The sequence below is a fragment of the Drosophila montana genome, unplaced genomic scaffold, assembly GCF_035044405.1.
Source record: "Drosophila montana isolate Dmon_TW-CO22-7 unplaced genomic scaffold, ASM3504440v1 contig_2626_1, whole genome shotgun sequence".
NCBI lineage: Eukaryota > Metazoa > Arthropoda > Insecta > Diptera > Drosophilidae > Drosophila > Drosophila montana.
In genome coordinates, this window is record NW_026997490.1 from 668087 (window position 1) to 693240 (window position 25154).

Below are 25154 nucleotides of genomic sequence, written 5' to 3' on the forward strand. Positions count from 1 at the left end.
ATTTTCAAAATTGAAATTGTGAATAGAAATTTGAATTGTGGCGCTGCCAACTTGATTTCTGGTATTTTCGGCGCCTGGTCAGTCTAGCAGCATTTGCTGGTTAACCCAACTACGGCCACACTAGCATAGTCAGTTCATTTTTCAAGTTTGCGACGTTCAGTCGTGTCGTGAATTGTCGGACGGGCGTCTCTAGCAGTTTGTTATTAAAAGAGAATTTGTGTTTGTGCTTAATTCTGTTAATAACAACAACAACTACAATAACGAAGACAAGGCGCAGCGTGTGTGATTCAGTGTGTGTGGGGCAATTGAGCGCAGCAGCAGCGGGCAGAGTGCGCTGCAAAAGTGTGTAAATAAATTCAATTAATGTAAAAAGAAGCCAAAACGAAAACCAGTGTTGTTGGGTTTTCTCGTGTATGTGAGAGAGCAAAGAGTGCAGTGTAAAAATTAAACGTAAACAATAATAAATAAACGAGAAAATATTTTTGCTTGCTGTCTGATAAATTATAACACACATACAGACACACACAGAAACACAAACACCATCACATTTACACATTTATATATATTTTTGGTATATGTGTGGCGGCGGTGTCAGCGGCGTTTGTTGTTGTTCTTCTTTGTGATTTGCAGCTGAAGAAAGGTCAAGCGTTGCGTTGCGTAAAGCGGTTGCACAAACACGCACACACGGACAGACACACATAATCGCAAACACGCACACACACACGCACACGCACCCGTGTAACCGAAGTTTGGAACTTGATCGTGTTAGCTGTAAATCAGGCAAAATTCAGTTCGTCTACGTTTACAACAGCAGTGTCCCACACGCGGCTGACATCTATCAGCCTCATACACGGTATAACGGCAGCAACGCCTACGATTCGGACACCGAGTGGCTGGAGGACAGCGAGCAGACGGAAGCAGGAAACAAAGCAAACGACGACAACAACAACAACAGCGGCAGCAGCAACAACAACAACGACAATAGCAATAGCAATAGCAATATGGCAGTGCGCAAAAAACAGGACGACAAATACCTGCTAGCGCTGCGGGAGCTGGTAAACAGCGGCGCAGGCAATCGCCAGTGCTTCGATTGCAACCAGAAGGGGCCCACCTACGTGAACATGACCATCGGCTCGTTTGTCTGCACACGCTGTTCGGGTGTACTGTAAGTACTTAAACTACCTGCTTGCTTTTATATACATATGTCAACAGATCTACTCGTTGGTTATTACTCGTTACTTACTGGTAACTTGCTGAGTATGGCTAAATATAAGTATCTGTACTTATCCTTTATTTAAGTAACGGTTTCACTCGTTATGCCATTTACATACAAATGTAAATTTACATACCCAAGCCAGTACTTGTTTTACACTAGGTACTCGTTATCATTTTCATGTAAATGTATATCGTCTACATACTTAAGCCAGTACTCGTTAAGTGAAGAACAAAATTTACTTAAGTAGACAATTTAGACTCGTTACTTTATACTTTCTAATAGTCCAGCAAAGTGCTTGCTCTTATTGTCTTTGGTTGTCATTTACTAGATTCTCGCTACTCAATACTTTGTATTGGCAGTTAAACAATTACTTTGTTACTACGCATTACTCGCAACTTGCTGCTCGTTTGAACTATGACTTACGTATAATTGGCCGATTGTAAGCTAACTACTTTACTCGCTATCTCTTGAATAAATAATTTACTTTCCACTCGTTGCTCTTATCCTCATAAGAACAGTTACACTTGTAACTCGTTACTCGTTACTATTTACTTCATTCTCTCCCCCCTCTCGCTACTCGCTGTTATGCTGTTTAATGTGCATATAAACGCTCACTTTACCGCAGATAAGCTGCAATCTGTGTGCTCAAGTGATTGACCGATAATTTGGTTCGAATGCATTGACCGACCCCGCAACACATCACCGCACCGTTTAGACCTGTCCGCTGCTCAGCGAGGGAGGCAGTGAGGGGGGGGGGGGGGGTTGTGGCGGGGGCGTTGCGGCTTACAGCGAAAGCGAAAGCAATTTCGTTTCACCATTTGTGTCGAGCCACCAATTTGGAAATGCAAATCGCAGACAAACTTTCAATTGGCAGAGCCACTTGGTCTGAAATCAAATGAAATTATTTTGGCATTGGCGTTTCTAATTTGGGCTGGCATGCAAAGCCCGAAAACAGAATAAGACGTCGTGGTGCATGCGACGTGCTCTCTATGCACTTTGTACCCTTTGGCAATGGGTAGAGTAGGGTATATTAACTATTAGCTCCAATACGATGCCCTTGGTTTGTAATCCTTGTTAGCTACATCAATTGATTTGAACCCAACTTTATCGCATTCCAATTTATTTTCAACTTTTCAATTACATTCCAATTTCCCTTCCAATTTTAAATAGATCAATTCAATTTATTCTATTTGCACATTTTTATTGAACCAAATTCGTAAAAAAGTTTTTTATATGCAGAGAAATGAATTTCTCGTTGTTGTAAATTAATAATAAAAATTAAATTGGTAGTAAAAAATATTAACGTACAGTTCGGTTTATTGTTCGGCTGTTAGTAAGGGGTATTTAATTTTCGGCCACTCGCTGCTAATTGATTTTTCAGTTTGTTTTTGTCCTTGGCACTAAACGCCAAATAATTGGGAAAATTGGCTGCGATTTATGCGCTTTGCTGCACTATTCACGAGCACTTTGTGCGATTAAATGCAAATTGAGGTCATCTCCTGGCACATTTAGCTGCCTCTGTCCGGGAGTTGCCCACTTTCTGTTTTTCCGTTTGTTTTTCCACTTGATTTACGCACTTCCGCTCTCACGCCCACACACTTCCCCCCCCCCCCCTCGCTGGCACTCTCCACGAAACTCTCTACACCTCGTTTTCATTATTTGATTGCTTTCAATCTGCCTGCTTCCGCACTGGGCAGCACTGGGCCCAGCTGATGCACATTCCACACGCAGATTGCGCCCCAGTTTCTCCACACTCACACACACACACACACACACACACAAACTAGTTGTTGTTCTTGTTGTTGTTGTCGTTGCCAGCTCGTCGCCTGTTTCACCTCAATTGGGCAACATGCGGGCATTCGCTACATTCTCCTCGCTCTCATTTGCCTATCGATCAACGATAACATTTACGATTATTTTTTTTGCATGTGACCAAAGTAGCTGGCCATTATTGATACTCTACCTGAGGGTATCATAATTATGTTGCAATATATATTGTTGGAAAGATTTTTGCCTCTTAAAATTAGGCTAAGTTTATAATCATTTGTCTGTCTGTTTCTGTACACTACTCACTTGGTCTTTTTGTTTTGAGTTTCAAAATACCGCTAACGCAACTTCAAGTCCAAGGACAACTACATATTCCAAATTTAAGTATCATCATTCTTTCATTAGCTCGAATTGCTACTATGCGTCTATACCTTCGCATTCATATTTCATTACTTTCTTTTGTTATTAAATTATGCTCCTTTTTGTTATTTGAGCCAGCGACTTTTCGCTTGCTAGCTCAACGTTCAAACATCTTAACTGCCCAGACTCACGACGTCGCGTTTACTTTTGTGTATCTACTTCGCACATTACACAACTCTCACATCTGCAAGAGTATTCAAGCTTCGGCGCACTTTGAAAATAACTGTTCTTTCTTGTTTTGCATGTGGCCAAAGTTTCTGGCACTTTCCTTCAGAAATGTTGTTGTTTCGGATTCGGTTTTTCTTTGCATTCATGACAAGTCGCCGCAGCATATGTATGTAAATTATATTGAATGCAGCTTTTAAAGCTGGCGCTGGCATTGGCCAATGCTCCCCAGCACCGTTTGCATGACTCATTCGAGTGCGACTGCCCCTCTTCCCCCTTCCCACTTCCCCCGGCACCTGCAACTTGACTTGCAACAGCGGGCGAAATAAATAAGTATTACGACTATGTAAATGGAAAGCCGCATAAATGCCTCATTGCTGGCCCTTTTGGCATGACAAACAGCCAGACGACAGACAGACAGACAGACCGAACGCCCGACAGAGGCGACGAACTCCACTTAACTGCAGTGCACGCCCCTTGCTACCCGCGCTCGCCTTGCCACCCCTTCTGCTTCACTGCCAGCAAAACAAAAGGAACTCAAAGTCCAAGACAAAATTGTTGTGCATGTTCAATGCTACAATGTTTCCTGCCTCGGCTGGCAGCACTCCCCTCCCCTCTCTCTACAGTCCCCTTAACATTGCCGCCTCATTCTGTGGCAGGAACTGCCATTCAGTCGCATTTCAGCTTTGGCTTTCAGCTTCGAGCTGCGAGCTGCGAGCTGCATACCGGCCGGCCACACGACATGCCTGTAAAGGCAAAAAACCTGTCAAACAGCTTTTTAAGCGCGGCCTAAAGTATTTTTGGGCCAGTTGCTGCGGTTACTGTTGCTGTTGTTGCTGTTGCGGCTGTGGCAATTGCAGACAAATTGTTGCACCTCAATCGAGCAGCAGTCGCTGTGCGCGTCACCATCTGGTGGGCAGGGCATTTGGCTGCCAAAGCAACTTGTTGATTAGATAAGGCCCCATATGCACACACACGGCAAATGCGACCAATGTTGTCAGTTCCGCTTTTTTTTTCCCCCGTCAACTATGGCTATTTTTAAAAGTGCGATTACGGATAAAACAAGGCACTTAACTTTTAACTATTTTACAAATATTTCTTTTCGTGAATCATTTTAAGCGATAAAACAAAGTAAATACAAATATGGCCATAAATAAAATATACAAAACAACCAAATCTCATACGTGCAGAGAATGATAAAGTATATAATATTTGACATATGTATATGATAAACAAATAAAATAAAATAAAGATAAATAAAAAGGCTGTTTGTCGGCTTTTTTCGGCTTAGTCTTTATTCCTGCTAGAACTAGCTGCTTTTGCTTGCGCAAAAGTTGGCAGCACTGTTCTGCAGAATGAGAGAGACTGTCAGACGCTACACAACACTCGCCTCACTTGCCCCCCTTGAGCCGCGCTGAGCTACTTTCTCAGGTGTGTCAGTTGCAGACATGAGCGACTTTAACGGCAACTGCCCACCAGCTGACAAATACTTAAAACTAGGGGAATTGTACACACGAACCGTATACACACACACACACACGCTTACGTAGGTACATAAGTGTATACACACGATAATCAGCTGCACGTCTTCTGGTCAAATTGTAGATATGTAAATTTGTCGATTATGAAACGGCATAAACACGTCCCAGCCGTATGGCTGCAAAGGTCGTTGGGGCCGGGCGATGGTGGTGAGTGGATTGAGCGGGGCAGACTTTCACCAAACGTTGTCAGCTGTGTGGGCCCTTTTTGGGGTTTTCTTTTTTTCTACCAAAACCAAAAACCAAAACAACAAACAACCAAGCTAAAGGTAAATAATAAGAAATAAAAGACAAAAAACAAAGAAATCAACGAAAACGCGTCTCGTAATGGCAATTAAATACTTGTGTACACATGTTTCTATTAGAGATGAGCCCAAGTCGTGCCCTCGTTCGTGACACAAATACGGACGAGCTTAAAAACGACTTCGAAATTCGACTCTAGAAAGTAGATACTCTCTCTCTCTGTCGCAAGAGGCACAAATTCCTATATAACAACTGTTTGTAGGATCTGACATATGGAACACTATTTCTTGTTTTTATCTATATTATTTTCATTTATCTTTTTGTTGTGGCATAGAGCATGCCAATTTTTAATTGTTCGTGCCCAAAATGTATGATCGTTTCATGTCATCTCTAGCATATAGATACAAATGTATTTATGTATGAGTATAAAGCGCACTCACAAAGGCAAACACAAATATGCATACATATAAACAAACGGCGTATATATGAACGACAAATATACATATACATACATACATACATATATTTATATACCTAAACGTAAAGCATACATTTAATGTATACATATATGTATATATGTAAATCTATTTGTGTGCCCAATTCCCAGCTATTTTTACACACACACAGAAACACTTAGCGTCTCAATTTGTTGAAGCTTTTCCGCATTTGTCAGGCTCTTCTTGTCAGAATCCAGTCTGGCTGATAATTCAGTTACCTGATTACACACATACGTATACGTATATGTATATATATATACTTACATGTATGCATGGGTGCAACTCGAACACGCTTTATTATCATTTGGAAAATGTGAATCGCATAACGAGTAGAATTTAGCAATAGCAAACAAAACTCTTCCCATCTACCGCTCTCGTTCCCTCTTGCGTTCTTAATTTGCCCCCCTCACATTCTTGTCCGATCGCACTATCTCGCTCTGTCTGATTGGCAATAATTGCGCAGTTTTTGTTGTCGATTTTGGTATTGAGGCAAATGCACAAAAGGTGTCGTTGTTGTAATCGCCGTTTGTTTTATTGTTTCATTCGTTTCGTTTGAGTTTGTTTTGCGTTGCCTTGAAATCAAGATTTATATTCTATAAATAATGGAAAATGTATATGTACACATGTGTATGTATATACATATATATATTTATATACATATGTACATGGGATAAGCTGCTCAATGCTTACATTTGAGAGTGCGGAAGCATGCGAATTATGCAGTTTAGTCAACGATCTGGCAACCCAATTGCAACGTGCAGTGGGTGGCAGGCGCCGTTCCACAGCTGGAAAGCTGCTGCTGCTGCTGATGATGCTGATGCTCATGCAGATGCGAGTTCCAATTAAAAACGAGTACTCGAAACTGTTTTTAATGTGGGGAACTGGTTCCCCATGGAGCAGCGGGTAGGGCCCTGCCTAGTATTTGTTGAAAGCGACGACGGGTGGCAACGGCGCCTACGCAGCAGAGATTTATTGCGTCGAAAACATATTTGCCCTGTCAGAATGTTGTTTGCGCACATTTGAACCGGGCACGAGTGGGTGGCAACGGTTTTTGGCCAATATGCCAATGAGTGGAACAGCGGCCCACGCTGGTCCGGACCAACCAGAGGGTTTGCAATGCATTTTCCCAACCATTCCAGCCGGCCATTTTTCATGACAACAAAAGGAGCTCAAGGCTTTTTCAGCAATTTGCAGCAGGCGCTGGGCTGGGCTGGGCTTGGGTGGTGCATTATTAAAATATTCATGGAGATAGCCCAGCCAGTGGGCCGCCATTACGGAGAGCATCCGCAACCCACAAGCCCAGTAGTTGCAGCAGCAGCAGCAGCAACCAACCAACCAGCCGCCTGACCGCCCGCTCGCATGCCCTTTTGTCCTCCTCCAGCCAGTGCCAAGTTTAATTTATTTTGTGCGACAAACACTGACAGAGGGCCTTCAACGCCTCTGCGCCAAAAGTGGCAACCACACCCCTCGCTAACCCAGCCAGAGAGATAACTGCAGATGGCGGACATTGATATTGATGTGCCTGACAGCCGCGTGGGATTCTCCTGCCATTTAGCGTTGTCTAATTGGCTACTGGCTGCTTTTCTCCCTTCGCCGGACAGATGGCGCTGCGTAAATTCTTAGCTTGCTTGTAAACAGTGCTGCCAATTTCCGCTGTAATAAAGGCTAGTTTATGAGCGGGAAAAAGCCAGAAATATTTGAAATATAAATATTTATAAATACTAATACTAATACTTAAAGTTGTTTTTTAAAATACTTTCATAATTTGAGGATTGTAATTTCAACAAATGGGAATCGAAGTGAAACGCATTTAAGAGGAATATTTAAGCGGAACATTATCAAATTTACAAATTGATACTCTGCAAAAGTCATAATTGGCATATATAGTATACGTCACAAGTGTTTAATTAATTTATTGAAACGTTTATATTGTTTTCTGTTCTTCAGTACGTTTGAATATAGAATCTTCAGAAATAACCATGAAATGGGATAGCAGAAATCATTAGTTACAGTAAAATTCGACTATAAATTAATAAAAATAATAACAACTACTTTATCAACCTTTGATAAAGTCAATGATATCAGTCTTTAAAATGCTACTAATTTTAAAACCCATTTCAGTCAATAAAATATTGCTGATTTTCTTTAAATATTCATATTAAATCTATTAGAAACTTTCAATAAATGCCAACTATTAAGCTTTGCCTTTAGGACTTGCCCATATTTTTTGTTAGATAAAAAAGCCATACACTATAAAATTATCCGCTATTTTAAAAGCCAAATTCCGCGTGTAATTTGGCAGCACTGCACGCAAACTGACTTTGGAGCACACTTCCAGCTGTGTGTATGTGAGTGGAAATTTTTGCTGTGTCTGCTGAAAATCGAATGGCCAGAAAATTGCCAACTGCATGCTGCAAGCTGAGAGCTGCGAGTGGGTCAGCGAATTAAAGCGAAATATCTCATACAGCACTTAAATGGTAAATGGCAAATGCTACACATATTTAGCTCGGGTTTGTTGATTATTTTTCTAATCAATCTCGTGTTTTCTTTTATGGTTGCCATTTGTGTGTTTCAAGTGCAGCGAATATTTCCGGTGCTACTCGCTTTTAAGCCACTCGCTTTGTTTATCTCTCGTCGGTTAGCCTTGAAATGTAATTGACTCGTCGTCGTTAGTTGTTGTTTCTTGGCGAATTATACTCTCTGCCCGCTGTGTACGTTGACTAGCACGTACTCTCCGTGGCCTGCTACATTTCCATTTTATTGTACGCCAGTTACGTGCCGCCAGATTTTATATAAGGAGCAACTTTTTCAGAGAGTCGCGGCACAGCCACTCGGATGTTTACATCGCACACAAGTGTGTGTAGATGTTTATATTAGTGGCACAAAGGCACACGTTCCACTAATGGCTAGAGTATTTGACTAGTCGAGGTCGTCGGTGGCTGCAAAGAACCAGTTAGTGCCAATTGACGACTAAGCGATACTCTGTTAGTTGGTTACAGCGAAGAATTTGCAGTCGATTTTATGTTTACAGGGTGTTAGCAGCTAAAATATGCTACTTTCTTGACTTAACGATACCCTGTATATGCTTAGAAAGCTCTAAGGAAAATGTTTCCTACATACTAGTAATACCCCGTATTAACTATGGGTATTAACTGTGTCAATTTCAGCCTTAAACTTTCCTTCAGGCTAAAATACTCTTTTCAGAGATAGTATATAGGGCATAAGCCAACAAACATGAAGCACCTTTGGCTCGACTAAGGGATACCATGTGATAAACTTTGTGCTTACTGAGTCAATAGAACTGAGAAACCTTTCTATTGGCACATTTACAGGGTATAATTATAAAAAATAAAGCAGAAAACCAACCAAGTTGTCTACTAAGCTAAATGTTACCCTGCAGTAATATAGCCTAAACAATGTTTTTGCCACGCATAGCTTAGCTAAAAGCCGCAATTAACATTCACAATGCCAACTTTACAGGGTATAGGCAGCGAAAACGACACCGTTGCAAGTTAGGCGCAATTTTAGTTGATTTACATAGCAACTACATACATGCATCACATTTATATATAGTGTATATATATATTTACATACTCATGACACATATCGCACTTGGGATCGTTCAATTCCAAAGCTTTTTCATGCCTTCAGGGTTGCAAAGACATTGTCGTTGCCTTGTAAGGCACTTGACTGCGGTTGAAACTGAAACTCAGTTGATATTTTTAGCCCTGCGTTGTTGCACCCGTTGCCCGTTGCCCGTTGCCCGAATGCCCCCCATCTCCATCTCCCTCTCCCTTCATCCCCCGCCCTGTGGTGCCGTTTGATAGTCTGTCACAATGCTGTCACACTCGCCTGACGCTTGAGGCAGTCGAATGATTCATTTGCTCAACCGCACAGTGTTTCGAATATATGCAGAATCAGGATTTTAAATATATCCAGATGTTAATCGGTCTTGGTGTTATTTAAAAACTAGTGCAGATTAGGATTATTCATTTGCCAGAGGATATTTAGAATTTTCAAGAACCATTTTACCCTGCAAAGTAAGAAATATCATTAAGAAAAAAGTACAATTGAGAAAATATAAATAATTTTAAGCAAATTATTTGTTTATTATTCTTTCTAATTGTTAATTGTTAAATTTATGCAAATATTAAACAATCTGGGAATACTTTAATCAGAAAAAATGCGCCTTTCCGTATAGGATAGAGATAAAACTTACACATAATGTATTTATATTTCTAATTTTAAATGTGTCTAGAAATTGTACAAAGCTAACTTAAATTTTGTAGAACAAATTATAAAATTATAGCTCAAAGAAATATATATCGATAACAGCAATCGATAAAATGCGAGTAAATACTTATTTTAAAAACTCTGCTTCAAGAGTTTTGTCCTTTTTAAAATTATATTTTGGTCCTCCAATACATCGATAACAGTAATCGGTAACATGAGATCAAAAATTGATTATAAGTTGATTCAAGATCTGAACAATCGATAGATGCGAAATCAATTTTACGACTTTGATACTCTAAGTCAAGATTTATGCCATTTTTTCCAGTTATAGTTTGTTGTCCAATATATCGATAACAGTAATCGATAGCATGCCAGCTAAGATTGATTTTGAAAGTTTTTGGATTATTTATTTATCTGAACTTTATTTTGTATTGTACATTTTTTATGCACCAGCAACCACAGTGCGACTTGAAGATTTCCGCATGCTATTGAACTTCAAGTTAATAATTCTTTTTAAGGTCAGATCCATTCCCGACTCGCCTCAAGAGCTGGGAAAGCCAATGTCAATTAACCGAGCAGCTGTTGGAGGCATCTTACTCGTTGTTTGTCTCGATGTCTGTTGTGTCTCAGCTCTGTTGTCTGGAAGACAACTGCGAGATAAGCTATTAGGGCTTTGTCTTTTGTTTTCTTTTTTCAATAAACAATTAATTTAAATTCATATATATAAATATGTGTGTAAATCGAGCACGTGTCAGCGACGCCTGCACCGAATGACCGCTGGAAAGGGCGTAACGGCTGGGACCTATCTTCAGGGCGTATGCATTGCGGCAAACACTCCAAATGGATTTCCGCGAGCAACGTATCAATCCGAACCAGGCAATATATATATGCATTACATTTTTAATTTGAGACGCCCCTTGACATCCACTTATCGCCATTCGCACACGCAAATATTTGCCATTGCAATATGAATTGCTGCAACGCATTTCGTCTGTTTTTTTTTTTTATATTTTACATACTTTTTGTGGCGTCGCCAACACAGCTGACAGTTAGGCTTGAAGCTTGCCACAGGCCACAACGCTCGTGTCCACATATTAAAGGGAATCTTTTTTATTGTTTTGGTTTTTTAAATCAACGAGCTGTGCCGTCAACACAAACAAGTCTGCAGTAAGTTGTTTAACTTTGGGACGGGGAAAAAAAAGCGAAAACCTATTTAAACAACCTTCAAAACATTCAGTAAATACATCAGCTTTTGGTGCACTTCAATGACCCAACAATATAAATATCGAGTACAATTGGCTGAGTTGTATTTTCTTTTTTTTTATTTGTGACCTTAAAGTCAGCTTAAAGACTTAACTAACTTGGTTTATTGCTATTTTGAACGAACCTCGCTTGTTGAGTTATCGAAGTGACCCACTATTTGAGACAATTGAACAAGCAGGACAACGGTTCAAATCCACGACTAGTCTACGGTTGTTATTATGTGTTGCAGAGTAAACTTGAAAACTTATTTGCATATTTTCTATTTAGGCTGAATTTATAATAAAGAACAAAGTAAATAAATGTTAGTTCTAGGAGATAACACAATCTTAGAGTGGGAGACAGGTTCAAACTCTAGTCTGCCGCTTGATTAAATATTACTATAACTGTGAATTATTCTAATGAATGAATTTTTGAGACTAATGGATGTGTGATATATTAATTTTTTTTGTTTTTAAATAATAACTGATACATGACGATTGAGTTTTATACCCTGAACCCCTTGGTAATGGGTAGAGAGCTAAAGAGATTATAGTAGTTTATTGCAAATGTATGTAGTAGCCAGAAGAGAGCATATTTGAGCTCATAGAGCATAAGATTCTTGATCAGGAAATCAAATTTAGTCGATTAAGTCAACGTCCGCGTGTTTGTCCGCCTCTCATGTAGGCTCTCGTAAGGTATATATTACAAATATATCACTTTTTTAATAACTGCCGCCGTTTCTCCCAAAACTAGACACAAATCTTTAGCTTTAGCATTTACACACAGTTGGCTGCTATATAAAAAAGCCCTGAAAATTTCAAAAAGATCGGACTATAAGCTCCGACTGCCCTGAAAATTTCAAAAAGATCGGACTTTAAACTCCGAAGTTTATCAAGAAGGAGTTTTCTATGTTCAGAGTGAAAAGAAAAGGCAAAGAAACAGCTTATATTGTGCCTCTGCTTATGTGTATAGCAGGAAGGGTATCGCTGCTTTTAGGGTATCTGCTAGTCGTATACTTCCGATTACTTGTTCGTGCTCAATGGTCACAGATAGCCGTGCACAAATTCGGGGAAAGCAATCACATGAAAGTGTATCGTGCATATTGTGGACTTTAATTTAAATTTAATGACTTAGTGAGTCCGTATTAAAATCGTATTATAATGACGCATACTCTGTTTAGATCGAAAACTAGCAATTCGCTTGATTCAACATTGACAGCAAATGTATCAGGTTCCGTGTATAAAGTATCGTGGATCAGAATTGAAATGCCAGAATGCACGGGTTCGAGTCCCCGACTGCAATATGGGTATTCCCTAGATTTTAGTAACTTATTATTGTGGGATTTTTGTTAGTTAACGAACAGGTTTTTAGGTTTAAGTAAATTAAAAAGAAAATGGTTTGTTTAAAAGAATTTCACTAAAAAGTTGAAAGTGTGGCGTTGTTAATTAGATTTCTAGAGAAGAGGGAGGCGTGGCGGAGCTTAAAAAGCGATATTAGAAAAAAAGAAAAAAACAGAAATTCGTTGGAAATATTTACTTAGCCAAGCCAGTTGGCCGTAAAGTGGCGAATGCAAGGGTTTCTTTTTCTCACCCTCTCTCTATTCTTTTTTTGCTTTCTTGAAAATTGACTAATTGCCAGTTCTTTGGCTTGTTATCAGCCGTGTTGGACGCCTTCTGTCTGCCGCGCCAAATGACTCATTGGCATTTTTTTTTGTTATTTCAAGGCACAGCAATAAATAATTTCTTGCTGCTTAACGCTCATGACTCGCAATCGCAGCTAAAGTTCAAATCCCCCTCCATATGTTGGCTCTATCTCTATCTCGTATTCGTACTCGTACTAGGTGCGCTTACTTTTCTTCATTTGCCATTTGTAGCTTTTGCTTTTCGTATTGTTTATTATCATAATTTAAACTTTGTTGTTGTTGTTGTTATTATTTGAATTGTTGCTGCTTTTGCACAATTTCTTGACTCAGCGCTAAACGTCATGTGGTAGGTCTGAAAATTCTATGCCATTGTTATACCCTTACAGCGGGTACTTAACGCTCGAATATGAATTGTGTCAGACATTGAGCTAAACATTTCTGAGACAACGCATAAGGTTTTGACTGATAAACAAATATATTTATATAGTCTTCTTTTTGCTTAAGTACGCACAACGTTCAGATTGGCCGGATTGCATTAGTATAAATGTAAATTATTTGTTATCTTTTTTCTCAAGCTCTTTAGATTTTGGATTACAAAAAGGTAAAAACGTAAAAGTTGAAAATTCACAGCTGGGCTTGAACCGAGTACCTCTCGCTTGTCAGTCTCAATATATTTAGACTTTAAATTAAAAAAAGAAGAAAAAATAAAAGTTAAAAATTTACAGCTGGGTTTGAACCGGCAACTTCTCGCTTGTCAGTCTCAATATATTTAGACTTTAAATTACAAAAAGAAACATAAGATTAGAAAATGTACAGCTGGGTTTGAACCGGCAACCTCTCGCTTGTCAGTCTCAATATTCTAAGACTTTAAATTACTAAAAGAAAAAAACGTTAAAATTTAATATTTACAACTGGGTTTGAACCGGGAACCTCTCTCTTGTCAGTCTCACGCACCCCGCGCATCTCACACATAATTGTGGGTAGGGTATACTTAGTTCGTCGGTGCCTAACGAACTGTTCTTAAAGATTGCTGCAAATGTATCTGTATCTATATCTATGTGCGTATCTATGTACAGATATAGGATCTGTAGCTGTATCTGTATCTGTATCTGTATCTGTTGGCTATGCATAATATTTCGCTACAATTTTGTTGTTATTTTTTGCCGCAACGCAGCGACGAGTTTTCTTGTTTTTTTTTTGTTTTGTTTCGCGTTTGTGTTTTTTTACGCTGAGTGCGCAAAATGCGCAAAAAACAAGTTTTGCACTTTGTGGCGAAAAAAAAACACTGAAATACAATACATACACATATAACTAAACTAAGCTTTATCTCAGTGTGTGTGTGTGTGTGTGTGTGTGTGTATTGGCATTGTGTGTTTGTTTTAATTTTGTATCCACTTGTGCCTAGCACGAAAGATGTGGCGCTGATTTGGAAAACCCGACAGCTGTTTGACGCTTTTTGCTTACGGCAAACTCTTGACTCCTCCACAACCCGCGCGGCCTTTTCCAGAAAGAGAGAGAGGGAGAGAGAGAGAGAGAAGGGGGAATTAGTGAACGGCAGCTTTAGCTTTCGCATGTCGTTGGATGCATTGAACCACACACACAGCTGTTGACGATTGTTGCAATTGCCTTTGCATTTCGGCAAACCACTTTTGGGGACAGGGCTAAGCCCCAACGGAGAGTGGATCGCCGGCTCTGTCAGATGATGACACAGTTTGTTGTGCGCTGCGACTTGACTCAATTCTCTGCTCTTCAGCCGCCCAATTAGCATCATTTTGTGTAGATACTTAAAAGTGCTGTGTACTTTTCGAGACCCCTAGGTCTTGTGTTTGCCTTCGGTTCAGTTGCCTCACTTGCGTCTTTTCTTTTAATTAGCACATTAAGAGAACAAGTCGGAACTTGTCAGTCGATGCTGATGGATCAAGTCATACCCTGTGCTGTTCCCTGCTTGACATGGGCATAGCTGGTCAGGGAGGAAAGCCAGAGACGACCAGAAATATGGCAGACATATGTATGTCATATACAATCAGGCAGCCCAGCTAGAGATTCCTAAATGTATATGTGTACAATATTCGTAGCTGGAAACTCGATTCATGACATTAGCCTGATTTACTGTTTTCTGGAAGGTATTTATATTCATTTTTTTTTAGAGAAACCCAGAAATTGGTTGCATTTCTGAGTTTTATAATTATAAAATGGATTCTTTGCATACAACATTTTCAAGTCAAACTTGAAATCAGGTTTATGCTTTAAGTTTTATAAGTCAAACTATATTTCTTTAGATAACTATATCTTTTTGAAGAAATGCTGGTGCTTACTAACACTCTATGAGTACTATACTCGATAACGTTATTTTTATCAAGGAAAGGAAACGTTTACCAACATTCTTTAAAGTACAGCGCTTGAGAGTCATACTCGGAATGCGGTCTATGATTGTATTGTATATTGTATTCTTTTACCAGCTTTGATTTCCATAGCCCAAACTACATATACTCAAATATTTATATCTATTTGACGAAAAGCTGACGCTTACCAACACTGTTTGACTACTGTGCTTGATAACCATCTTGAAGCAAAGCTAACGCTTTCCAACACTAAAATGTGTTCTTACGTAACTTCTATGTTATTGAATTGATTGGCTTGAAATTTGAGTTATATATTTATACAAAACCTAGGTTTATGCATACCAAATATGAAAGTTATAAAATGTTTATTTGATTGGCCGACAAAGGTTGAAGTTTTTATAAAGAAATTTTATGGGATCTAGGATATCTTCTATTGCTGATAGGATATACATATATAGATGTATACTATTTAAGATGGAACATATCTTATATAAACAATTTACGTATAGCCTCTGTTTGACAATATGACTTAGTACAGGGTGTAAAATCAAACTGCCATTCGCTGGTTTTGTGTTGTTTTTTTTTTTGCCAGCTACTCTCGCTGTCGACCCAAAGCAATTCAAATGCTTGTTGTAAGCGGATGGGCGTGGCATTGGACCTGGACCCGAACCGGGTGTGTGTGAGTGTGAGTGCGAGTGTGAGGGGGGCAACTTTCACTTTTCACTCGGGTTACAAAAATAGCTGTGGCCACATTGCGGCACTTGGCTGCGGCTAACGAATTGCGTGTGCGTGCCTCGGAGACCGACAATTGGACACTCCACACACAAAGATGGCAACAAACTAACAGCCACTTGGACACCAGGCATCAGCCCGAGTGTGAGTTGCAGTCGGATTGGTCTCAGGCCCGGTTTCCGTTGCGCTTCGCAAATCAATTGACATCGAGCGGAAGTGCCTGCAATATCGAAAATCGTCTCTACATTTCCCAATCCACTTAAAAGTCAGCGCTAATTGCGACATCGAGAGATCGAGAGAGAGATCGAGAGAGAGCGAGAGACAGCGCTACGAAAAAGAGTTTTCCATCACAAAGTGCAGTCTTTAATTGAATCACTTTTGCGCACAGCTGCTGCCCCAGTTGCCCCCAGTTGAGTCTCAGCGGCGACTCGGACCCGCAGTAATTTGCAGAACTTGTCGCAGCGGACATAAATTGCAATTGAGTTGTAAATTGCATTAGACCCTAACAAGGGCAAAATGACAATGCCCTATGCTAGCATGACACCAGCTGAAAGCATTAAATTGACATATCGATTAATCTAGAATGTCAGTGTTGTGTAGCGGCTGTAGCACAAGTTAGAGATGGGCGATATATCTGAATAGATCGTTTAATCAAGGCAAAAACTTTCGGAGTAGTAGAGTAGAAATAAATACTTGAATTACATTCGCTGAAAATAAGACAACCTAAGCAATTAATTATTCGAAGAAAAAAATGTGTTGTATAAGGGAAAATGAAAATAATGGTGTTGGAAAGTGGTATAAAGGAAATTTGTAGATTGTCAAGGAAATCATGTTCGATAACAAGGCCCATATCGCTCCCATATAGACTCTCTTTTTCGCTTTGCGAACAGAGTATTTGGCATCTTCAGCTCGTGTCATTTAGAACCATGCAATGTCGATCGAACCTCTCGCTTTTCGCTGCAGCCCCTCCATGCAGCTCCTCCCCCCCCCTCCCTCTCCATCTAACGCCCGCTCCAACCATCTCCTCGTCTCGTCGCGTCTCGTCTCGTCTCGCTTACCATAACGAATTGGCTCTGTGAGCCACTGAAGCGTTCATGTGAAACGTCCAGTTTCTTCATAATATATATACATATGCATATATGAGCTTCTGTGTGTGTGTTTTTTTTGCTGCTGTGCCCATTTCGTTTGGGAAAATTCGTGAAAAACTGAAATTAGCTTTAAGCGTTAGCGAGGCAAATTTTTCGCTGTTGCCGGTTTTCGCTTTGAGTTTCATTTTGTGGCCGGTTTCATTTTTCATGTTTTGCCGCTTCGTCGTCGTCTTCTTCTTCTGCTGGCAATAAATTCGCCTCCGCCTCTGCCAGTTGCTCCAATTGCAGCGATCACCCCAAGGCCGGACAAATTAATTTGTGCAATTATCTGAAATTGAATATCCATTTAGCGGGTCATTCTGACCCGTTTTGCTGAAGTGTCGGCCATAAAACCCGAATTATGCTTGGCACTTGTTTTGGCCATCTTTCTAAACGACTTTCTACACTTGGCGAAAAATGCCGTTCTAAGTTTCACATCTAACGCTTGGTTTTTCATATTTCGAGTAGACGTTGCTCTAGAATGTTTGCAGCTTTTGTAAAAGCTACAGCTGTTAGACGAAAAGTTAATTTAAAAAATATAAGAAAAATACTTGGTCTAAGTAAAATATGTTTATTACAAGCATTTGCATACTTAAAATAAATAAAACTTGCTTTGTGTTAGAAAGAAAATATAGCTTTGTATTTGCATTGAAACATTTTATTGAGATTTTTTGGACTTTAAATAAGAATTTACAGAATATGATTAAACATTTTAGAACAAGTTCTTATTTCGATCAAATTTTTACTTAGTTTAAGCAAAAAGTTCTTGATTTCTTTGCGCTAACTGTATGCTTAATTTTTTTATTTTTGGCAGACGCGGCCTGACGCCACCGCATCGAGTGAAATCCATATCGATGGCCACATTCACACAGGAGGAGCTGGACTTTCTGAAGGCGCACGGGAACGAGCTGTGCGCAAAGACCTGGCTGGGTTTGTGGGATCCGAAGCGTGCCGCCGCCCAGCAGCAGGATCAGCGCGAGCTGATGATCGATAAGTACGAAAGGAAACGCTATTATCTGGAGCCAGCCAGTCCGCTCAAGTCGCTCAATCTGAAGTCGTCGTCGTCGTCGTCGTCCAGCAATGGCTATCATCACAACACGGGCAACATATCGAGCAATGGCTATGCCACAATCCATTTGACACCGCCCGCCGCCCAGCGCACAGCTGCCAATGGCCTGTCCAAGAACGGAGCGACAATTGGAGCTACCACAACGGCCATTAGCCGGCCGCAGCATCATCATCATCACAATCAACAGCAGCTGCCGCAACTGAATGGCAATCATGATGCCTTCTCCAATAATCTGTCTGGGATTGGCCTAGGCCTGACCAGCCTCAACAGCGCTGGATCCACATCCACGGGCGCCCTGTCCGATACGAGCAGCTGCGCCAGCAATGGCTTTGCCGGCGAAACAGATTTCGTTGCCGATTTCGGTACGGCGAACATATTTGATGCCACCTCAGCGCGTTCCACAGGCTCACCGGCTGTCTCCACGGCCAGTTCGGTTAGCTCCACCAACGGCTATGCCAAGGTGCAGCCCATCCGAGCGGCGCATCTCCAACAGCAGCAACAGCAGCAGCAGCAGCATCATCATCAGCTCAATGGCAATGGAACGGAGAACTTTGCGGATTTCGAGCATGCGCCCATTTACAATGCAGTCGCTAATGGTAAGTTCTTCCAATCCCGGACGCTTGTTATGTTATTTATGTAGATCAGCCCTGGCAGAACGTGTTAATTAATTGGGGTGCATTTCTTTTATTGATTAGAAATCGGACTTATTTGATATAAAGTCTAGTCTGTCTGTCTGCACCTCTAGATTTGAAACCTTTAATTTAAAATGTTTCTCTTCTCTTTTTGTATACCCTTGTAGAGAGTGTATTACAGTTTTGTCATGGAATGTGTAACGTACAAAAGATGACATCGCTGACCCCATAAAGTATATACATATATTCTGGATCAGCATCAACAGCCGAGTTGATAAAGCCATGTCCGCGTCTCTGTTTCTATGCGAACTTATCTCCCAGCCTTAAAGCTATCATCTTGAAACTTCGCATAGGTCCGTCTTTTTGTTGCAGGCAGTTCATATGTCGGCACTGACCGGATCGGACAGCTATATCATATAGCTGCGTTAGGAACAATTTCGGCTCTTGTATGGACAACTATTTTGATTATCAAAATATCCTCATCAACTCGGCATTTATTAGTTTCACTATGCTCTTCATAGTATATATATATATAATTTATAGATATATAATATATATATATATAATCTTATCAACATCGGATTTCTATATCATATATCTGTCATAGGAATAATCGGTAGAAAAGTAGGTTTTTGTTTATAAAACTCTTTGGTTTATCAAGATATCTTCACCAAAGTAGGCATTCAATATTTAAACTATGCTGCTTAGACATGTGCCTAGTCTTATCAAGATCGCACTATATCTTATATAGATAATAGGAAGAATCGGTCACAAAATCAGTATGTGCGAGCTTCGCTTTTCTCACATATCTGCAAAAGGCAAATGACTAGAAGGGTATTAAATCTTCGGCGTTCTGAAGATGTGAGGATATCACCTTACTTTCTCCTTTTTAAATATCAATAATTTGTCAAATCTCTGCAAGGGTATTTTTTTTTCTTTTTTCTATATTTTTCTAGTTTGTTTTTAGTTTTTATTTCCAATTCTTGCAACACACGCACAACACACACACATGTCACAATTGATGATTTCTCACCTGCCACAATTGATGATTTCTCACCTGCCACTGCTGCTTCTGCTGCCGCTGCTGCAACTGCTGCTGCTGCTGCACGTGGTCAAAAATCCAATGCCAGTTTCTGGCTGCTTTCGGCTTTTGGCAATTTTCGTAGAGCGTTTTCTCACATAGATCGCATTTCGCTTAACTCCACCTCCTTTGGCCATGTGAAAGAGCATTTATTGTTAATCTTTGTACTCTCTCCTCCTGATCTCGCTGTGCGTTTTCTTGTGCTGCTCCTGTCAATCGTTTGTCCCAGCGCTGAGCACGTGCCAGTCGAAGGCATCGCTGCCAGATTGGAGCGATTGGAGCACGCCCGACCCAACAGATCCCTTCGAGAATGAATTTGCGACGCTGCGCTCGGCAACAGAAACCAGTTCGGAGCCGGAGCTGCCCGCCTACTCCATGCTGACGCTCTGGAGCGACGAGTGCTGGCCAGAGAAGCCGCCTGCCATACGCTACGACAGCTCGGCGACTTCGCTGGGGTCGTCGGAGTCGGCCAAGTGCCCAGACTCCAGCGAAAATGCCAGCAGAACGCCCACAAATCCATTTCTGAACCAGCTGAAACAGCCGGAGACAGCGTTCAGTCGGGCCTTGAGCGCGCTCCACAGCTCCGCAGAGGAGACAGAAACAACGGCAACGACAACGACAACAACAACAACAAAAACAATAACAGCAACAGCAACAAATGCGACGGCAGAGTATACCGAGTGCGACTCGAATTCGAATATTTTAAATGCCTATTACAATCCTTTCTTTACGTGGAGTAAGTTATACGTCGACTTTGTATACCCTGAACCCATTAAGATAAAGGTAAAGGCTTTTGCTTTCATGTATGCAAACAGGGAGAGGGAAATATCCACGGTATATATATATATATATATAGATATATATATTCTCGATCTGGAAGAAGATGATTTAATTCCTGTCTGCCCGTCTGTGTAAATGAGGCGATCTTGGAGAACAGCAAGACTCTTGAAATTTTTACTATATATTCTCCTATACCAAATGCAGAATGAGCTTTTAATAATTCATTGCTAACTACTGCCATTTTCATAATATCGATAAATATCGATTTTGAGATTTGGCTATTTAAGCATAGCTCGAGAATTATTAGGCTAGACTCTTGAAATATATGTATATTAACATACTATCCTCTAACAAATGCAGAATGAGCTTTAAAATTTCTTGACTAACTCCTTTCACTTTCATAATATCGATAAATATCGATTTTGAGACTCGGTTATTTAAGCATAGCTCGAGAATTATAAGAGCTAGCTCTGCCAAACTTGGTATGTGTTGTATAATATATACAGGTTAAAATGAATTCACTTTTTGAACAGATTGTCATTTCCTTCCAGTTTTATAAAAAGCTTCGTTAGAGCCTTTCGATTGGGTATGTAAACACTTTTGTGTGCCATTTTTAGGCCTTGAAAATTGCATAAAGATTGTACTAGGACTATAAGGACTATACCTATAAAAAGGCCTAGGAAAGAACTACGACCGCGGCATCAGAAGGTAGATAGAATGTCGGCAGCGGCAGCTTTGGCGCTGGGTTCAGGGTATCTGCTGGTCGGGCATTCCCGACTAGTGCACACTTGTTTGATTTCCATTTAGTTGAGTTGTGTTTGTTTTGTACTTTTGGCTTGTTGTTGTTGTTGCTCGTATTTTGTGCTGTTGGGCTGCCTTTTGAGTTCCTACCTTAATATAGAAATAAAGTTCGCGTATTTGCTGCTGCTGCTTTCAACTAATCCTTTCTAATTCTAACCCTTTACAGGCGCCGCCTTGCAGAGCCATCATCAGCTGAGCCAAACGACAAATAAGCAGAGCCCCCGGCAGGCAGGCGCTGCGCCCAGCGAGGACCGCTACGCGGCGCTCAAGGACCTCGACGAGCAGCTGCGCGAACTGAAGGCCAGCGAGTCGGAGGCGCCGACGCCAACCAATGGCAACCTCACACAGCTGACGGATGCCTTTGGCACGGGTAAGTCTTAGCCAGACTTTAACCAAAAACCGCAACTTAAACCTTCAACAATTCACAGCCAACAACAGCAGCAACAACAACAACAACAACAACAACAACCTTCATGTCAATCCCTTCAAGAGCCAGCAGTCAGCGCTGCTCATTAACGGCAACAGCAGCCACTTGGTGAATCCATTCCAGGCACAGCAACTGCAACAGCAGCAGCAGCAGCAGCAACAGAATCTCTATGGCCAGCTGACGCTCATACCAAATGGCTACAGCAGCAGTCCACAGCAGGCAGCTGCGGCGGCGGCGGCGGCAGCAGCAGCAGCGGCTGCAGGTCAACAGCTGCTGCAGCAACAGCAACTGCAGCAGCAGCAGACGACAGCCAACAGTTTCTACAATTTCAATAACAACGGCTTTGCCCTGGCCCAGGGTCTGCCCAATGGCTGTGGCTTTGGCAGCATGCAGCCAGCGCCTGTCCTCGCCGGCGGCATATCCGGGGGCTTCAACAATCCATTTGCGGTAGGTTTGTGCTCAGCTTTGAATGCCCTGTTCGCATATTAAAAAAGGTTATGTATGCCCGTTGTGCAAATGTATGTTATAGGCGTAGCAGCTGTTAAAAGCTAGAAATGGCTATTTCTTTCAAAACCGATAAATATCGATTAACAGCTCTGATTATAAAAACGCGATTAATATCGATTTTGAGCGGTGTTTTTTCAGCATTTCTTACAGCTTATAATAGGCAAAAAATTTGGCTTGTTTATTTCAAAATATTAATAGCTTCTTTCATTTGAAAAAGTTCGATATATATCGATTTCTAGCCAAAGTTATTGTGCATATTTCGGGGAGTATAACATCTATATATACCAAATATGGCTTGTAGACTTCGTGTATAAAATATGCAAAACATATTTTAATTTATAGATAACTCTCTCTTCCTTCTACTTCTGTCATATTTTATGGGGAATAGTATGCATTGAGGTAAAGCTCTGCAATTGGGTATTTGCTTACCTTAAAGCCCTAAAAATTAAATAAAAATTACACAAGAAACACAATAGTTACTGTAGAGTCAAAATAATATACCTAGTGTACATAAATATACAGGGTAGCTTCCATTCGAGCGTTCTAGACTAGAGCACGCTTGCTTAACTTTAATTATATTTATATTAATGTATTTATTCATTTAACTCGACAGGCCAGCGGCGCTATGAACACCAATAATCCATTTTTATGAGATTCAGTCTCGTGTGGAGCACAGGACCAAAAGGAGTGGGAGCAGAAGGAGCACCAGCCGAAGCAACAGCGCCAACAGCAGCAGGAGCTTGCATCATGGCTGAGGCGTTGAAGCAGACCAGAGAAAAGCCGCTGAACAAAAATATTAAAGAAAAAATGAAGCATAAAGTGAAACGAAATTAGTCCATTTTACGAACAATAGCTATACAACTATAAAATATATATAAAGGTGTATATACATAGGCATATGCGTGTGTGTGTATATATATATATATATATATATATATATATAGATAACGTAGTCTGTGCTACTTGCTGAATTGGTATCCATTTGAACGGATCGTGCAATATATATACCCATGTATATATATATATTCTTTTACAAAAGCTCTAACTCTCATACATATTTATACGGCAAAAGCACACATCCATATGCACCCACAGATATATATATATAAATTTATATATGTATACGATTTGCGTGTAACTAAAAATTTGTAATTAGCGTTTGCCTTCAGCATCTGTAGACTTTTTACTAAACTTAACTTTCTCGTGTGTTTAGCCTTACTTAAACTAAATGCATATACACATGCACATGCATACACATACATGCATATTAATACATATATATATATATTTATATATATATGCATTATATATATTTATAATAATTACTAAAAACAAGTATCTGTAAGCTCTTATTGGTAGCGCAGAGCCCATCCTCAGCCGATGCGGGTTTAGTTTGTGTTTCGTTTAAATTTTTTTAATTGTTTTTTTCCCCTGAAACTTGTCGAACATTGTATACCCTATCTTTAGCATTGTCATCGCATACTTGTTGTCAGCTCTCTGCCCTATTTCTTTGGGGTTTCCTTTCAACGCGCTTGTTTCGCTCTACGAAACTCTTGTCAGTTCTTGATTGTGTGGCCTTAATAAGATTATAAAACTGTTCATTATAACTAACTATCATATAATATACTTACCTAATATGATATACATATATATATATATCTATATATACGAGTACATGTAATACATATATGCTTTTGTACCTAAATTAAATGCTTCTTGTTTTAATAAGTGTTAATCAACTATGATAAATAAACCACAACCAACCAACACACACACTTAGATGGGTTAGTTTGCTCAACACAAGAAGTTAAAGTTTGTTAATTGCGATGATAAAAAATAAAATATATATATATATATCTCTTTATATACTTATCAACAAGTATATATATGTTATGATATAGCGCGATTTCATTGCTGAAAAAAAAACAATACAACATCGGGATTGTTTGAATAATACGAGTCCAAATAAGAAGCAAGTTGAATTTTTTCCATATTTAGCCTTAGCGTATGTCAAACATTATCTCGAAGCCTTAAAACAAATTATTTAAATTTACAACTTTCAATAAAAACTAAGAAAAACAAAAATATTTTAAATGTTGCATTCATTTTTTGTGCAAGTTGACGAATTCAAAATGGAATGTCAGCCCCATTTTACTCATCGGAGTGGAATTTCTGCAATCGGTGAATAACATTTTATATGATTTCATATAGTTATTCCAAAATTAATTTAATTTACGAAAGAAAAAGCATTTTCATAGAAGAAATCGCCAAATCTCGGCCAAATAATGTCCGATCCCGGGAAGACTGGGTGGGTCCTCTATGGTTCTTAGATGATCCAAATATCCTTGGCTTTATCATACCATTGATAAGGTCCTGGGGAACCTATAGTTCCAAATCCCAGCAAAATGAGCTTGAAAGCTTTATGCTCAATTAAATTAAAGTTTAAAAATTAACGGTTGCAGCGCACTGTTAAACACGTTTTTACATCACGTTTTTCGCAAATTCGGGGTCGATTCGAAAATCAAAACTTTTTTGATGATTTTTATTGAATATCTCGGGTAAATACTGTCAGATTTTGAAATGTTATACCTTTTTTGAATTCGTAGGGATCCCTACTATCAATCTGCATTCATTTTAAAAATCGATGGGTTAAAAAAAGTGGTTGACCAAAAACCGATTCGTTTGTAAAGTCA

At 39.9% G+C, this 25154-nt stretch overlaps 1 protein-coding gene across 3 annotated transcripts; it reads left to right on the top strand.

Annotated features, from left to right (window-relative positions):
• The first annotated feature begins 136 nt into the window (after positions 1-136).
• Positions 137-23255, top strand: drongo (Arf GTPase activating protein drongo). Of its 3 annotated transcripts, none has more exons than XM_064683460.1 (6): positions 137-1165; positions 17979-18829; positions 20176-20682; positions 21694-21897; positions 21956-22401; positions 23075-23255. In XM_064683460.1, the coding sequence occupies exons 1-6, from the start codon at positions 1002-1004 to the stop codon at positions 23111-23113; spliced, it is 2211 nt and encodes a 736-aa protein (XP_064539530.1). In that variant the 5' UTR covers positions 137-1001; the 3' UTR covers positions 23114-23255. The 3 variants fall into 3 exon arrangements, with proteins under 3 accessions (XP_064539530.1, XP_064539533.1, XP_064539531.1); XM_064683461.1 differs by lacking the exon at positions 137-1165 and adding an exon at positions 11125-11246; XM_064683463.1 differs by lacking the exon at positions 20176-20682 and having other exon boundaries at positions 141-1165.
• Positions 23256-25154: the final 1899 nt, after the last annotated feature.

What these genes read in the sequence shown, in the direction of transcription:
- drongo (XM_064683460.1), top strand. Translation starts at nt 1,002, where the DNA reads ATGGCAGTGCGCAAAAAACAGGACGACAAATACCTGCTAGCGCTGCGG. An exon ending in ACACGCTGTTCGGGTGTACT is followed by an intron (nt 1,166 to 17,978) that starts GTAAGTACTTAA and finishes TATTTTTGGCAG; the next exon opens with ACGCGGCCTGACGCCACCGC. An exon ending in GACGGATGCCTTTGGCACGG is followed by an intron (nt 21,898 to 21,955) that starts GTAAGTCTTAGC and finishes AACAATTCACAG; the next exon opens with CCAACAACAGCAGCAACAAC.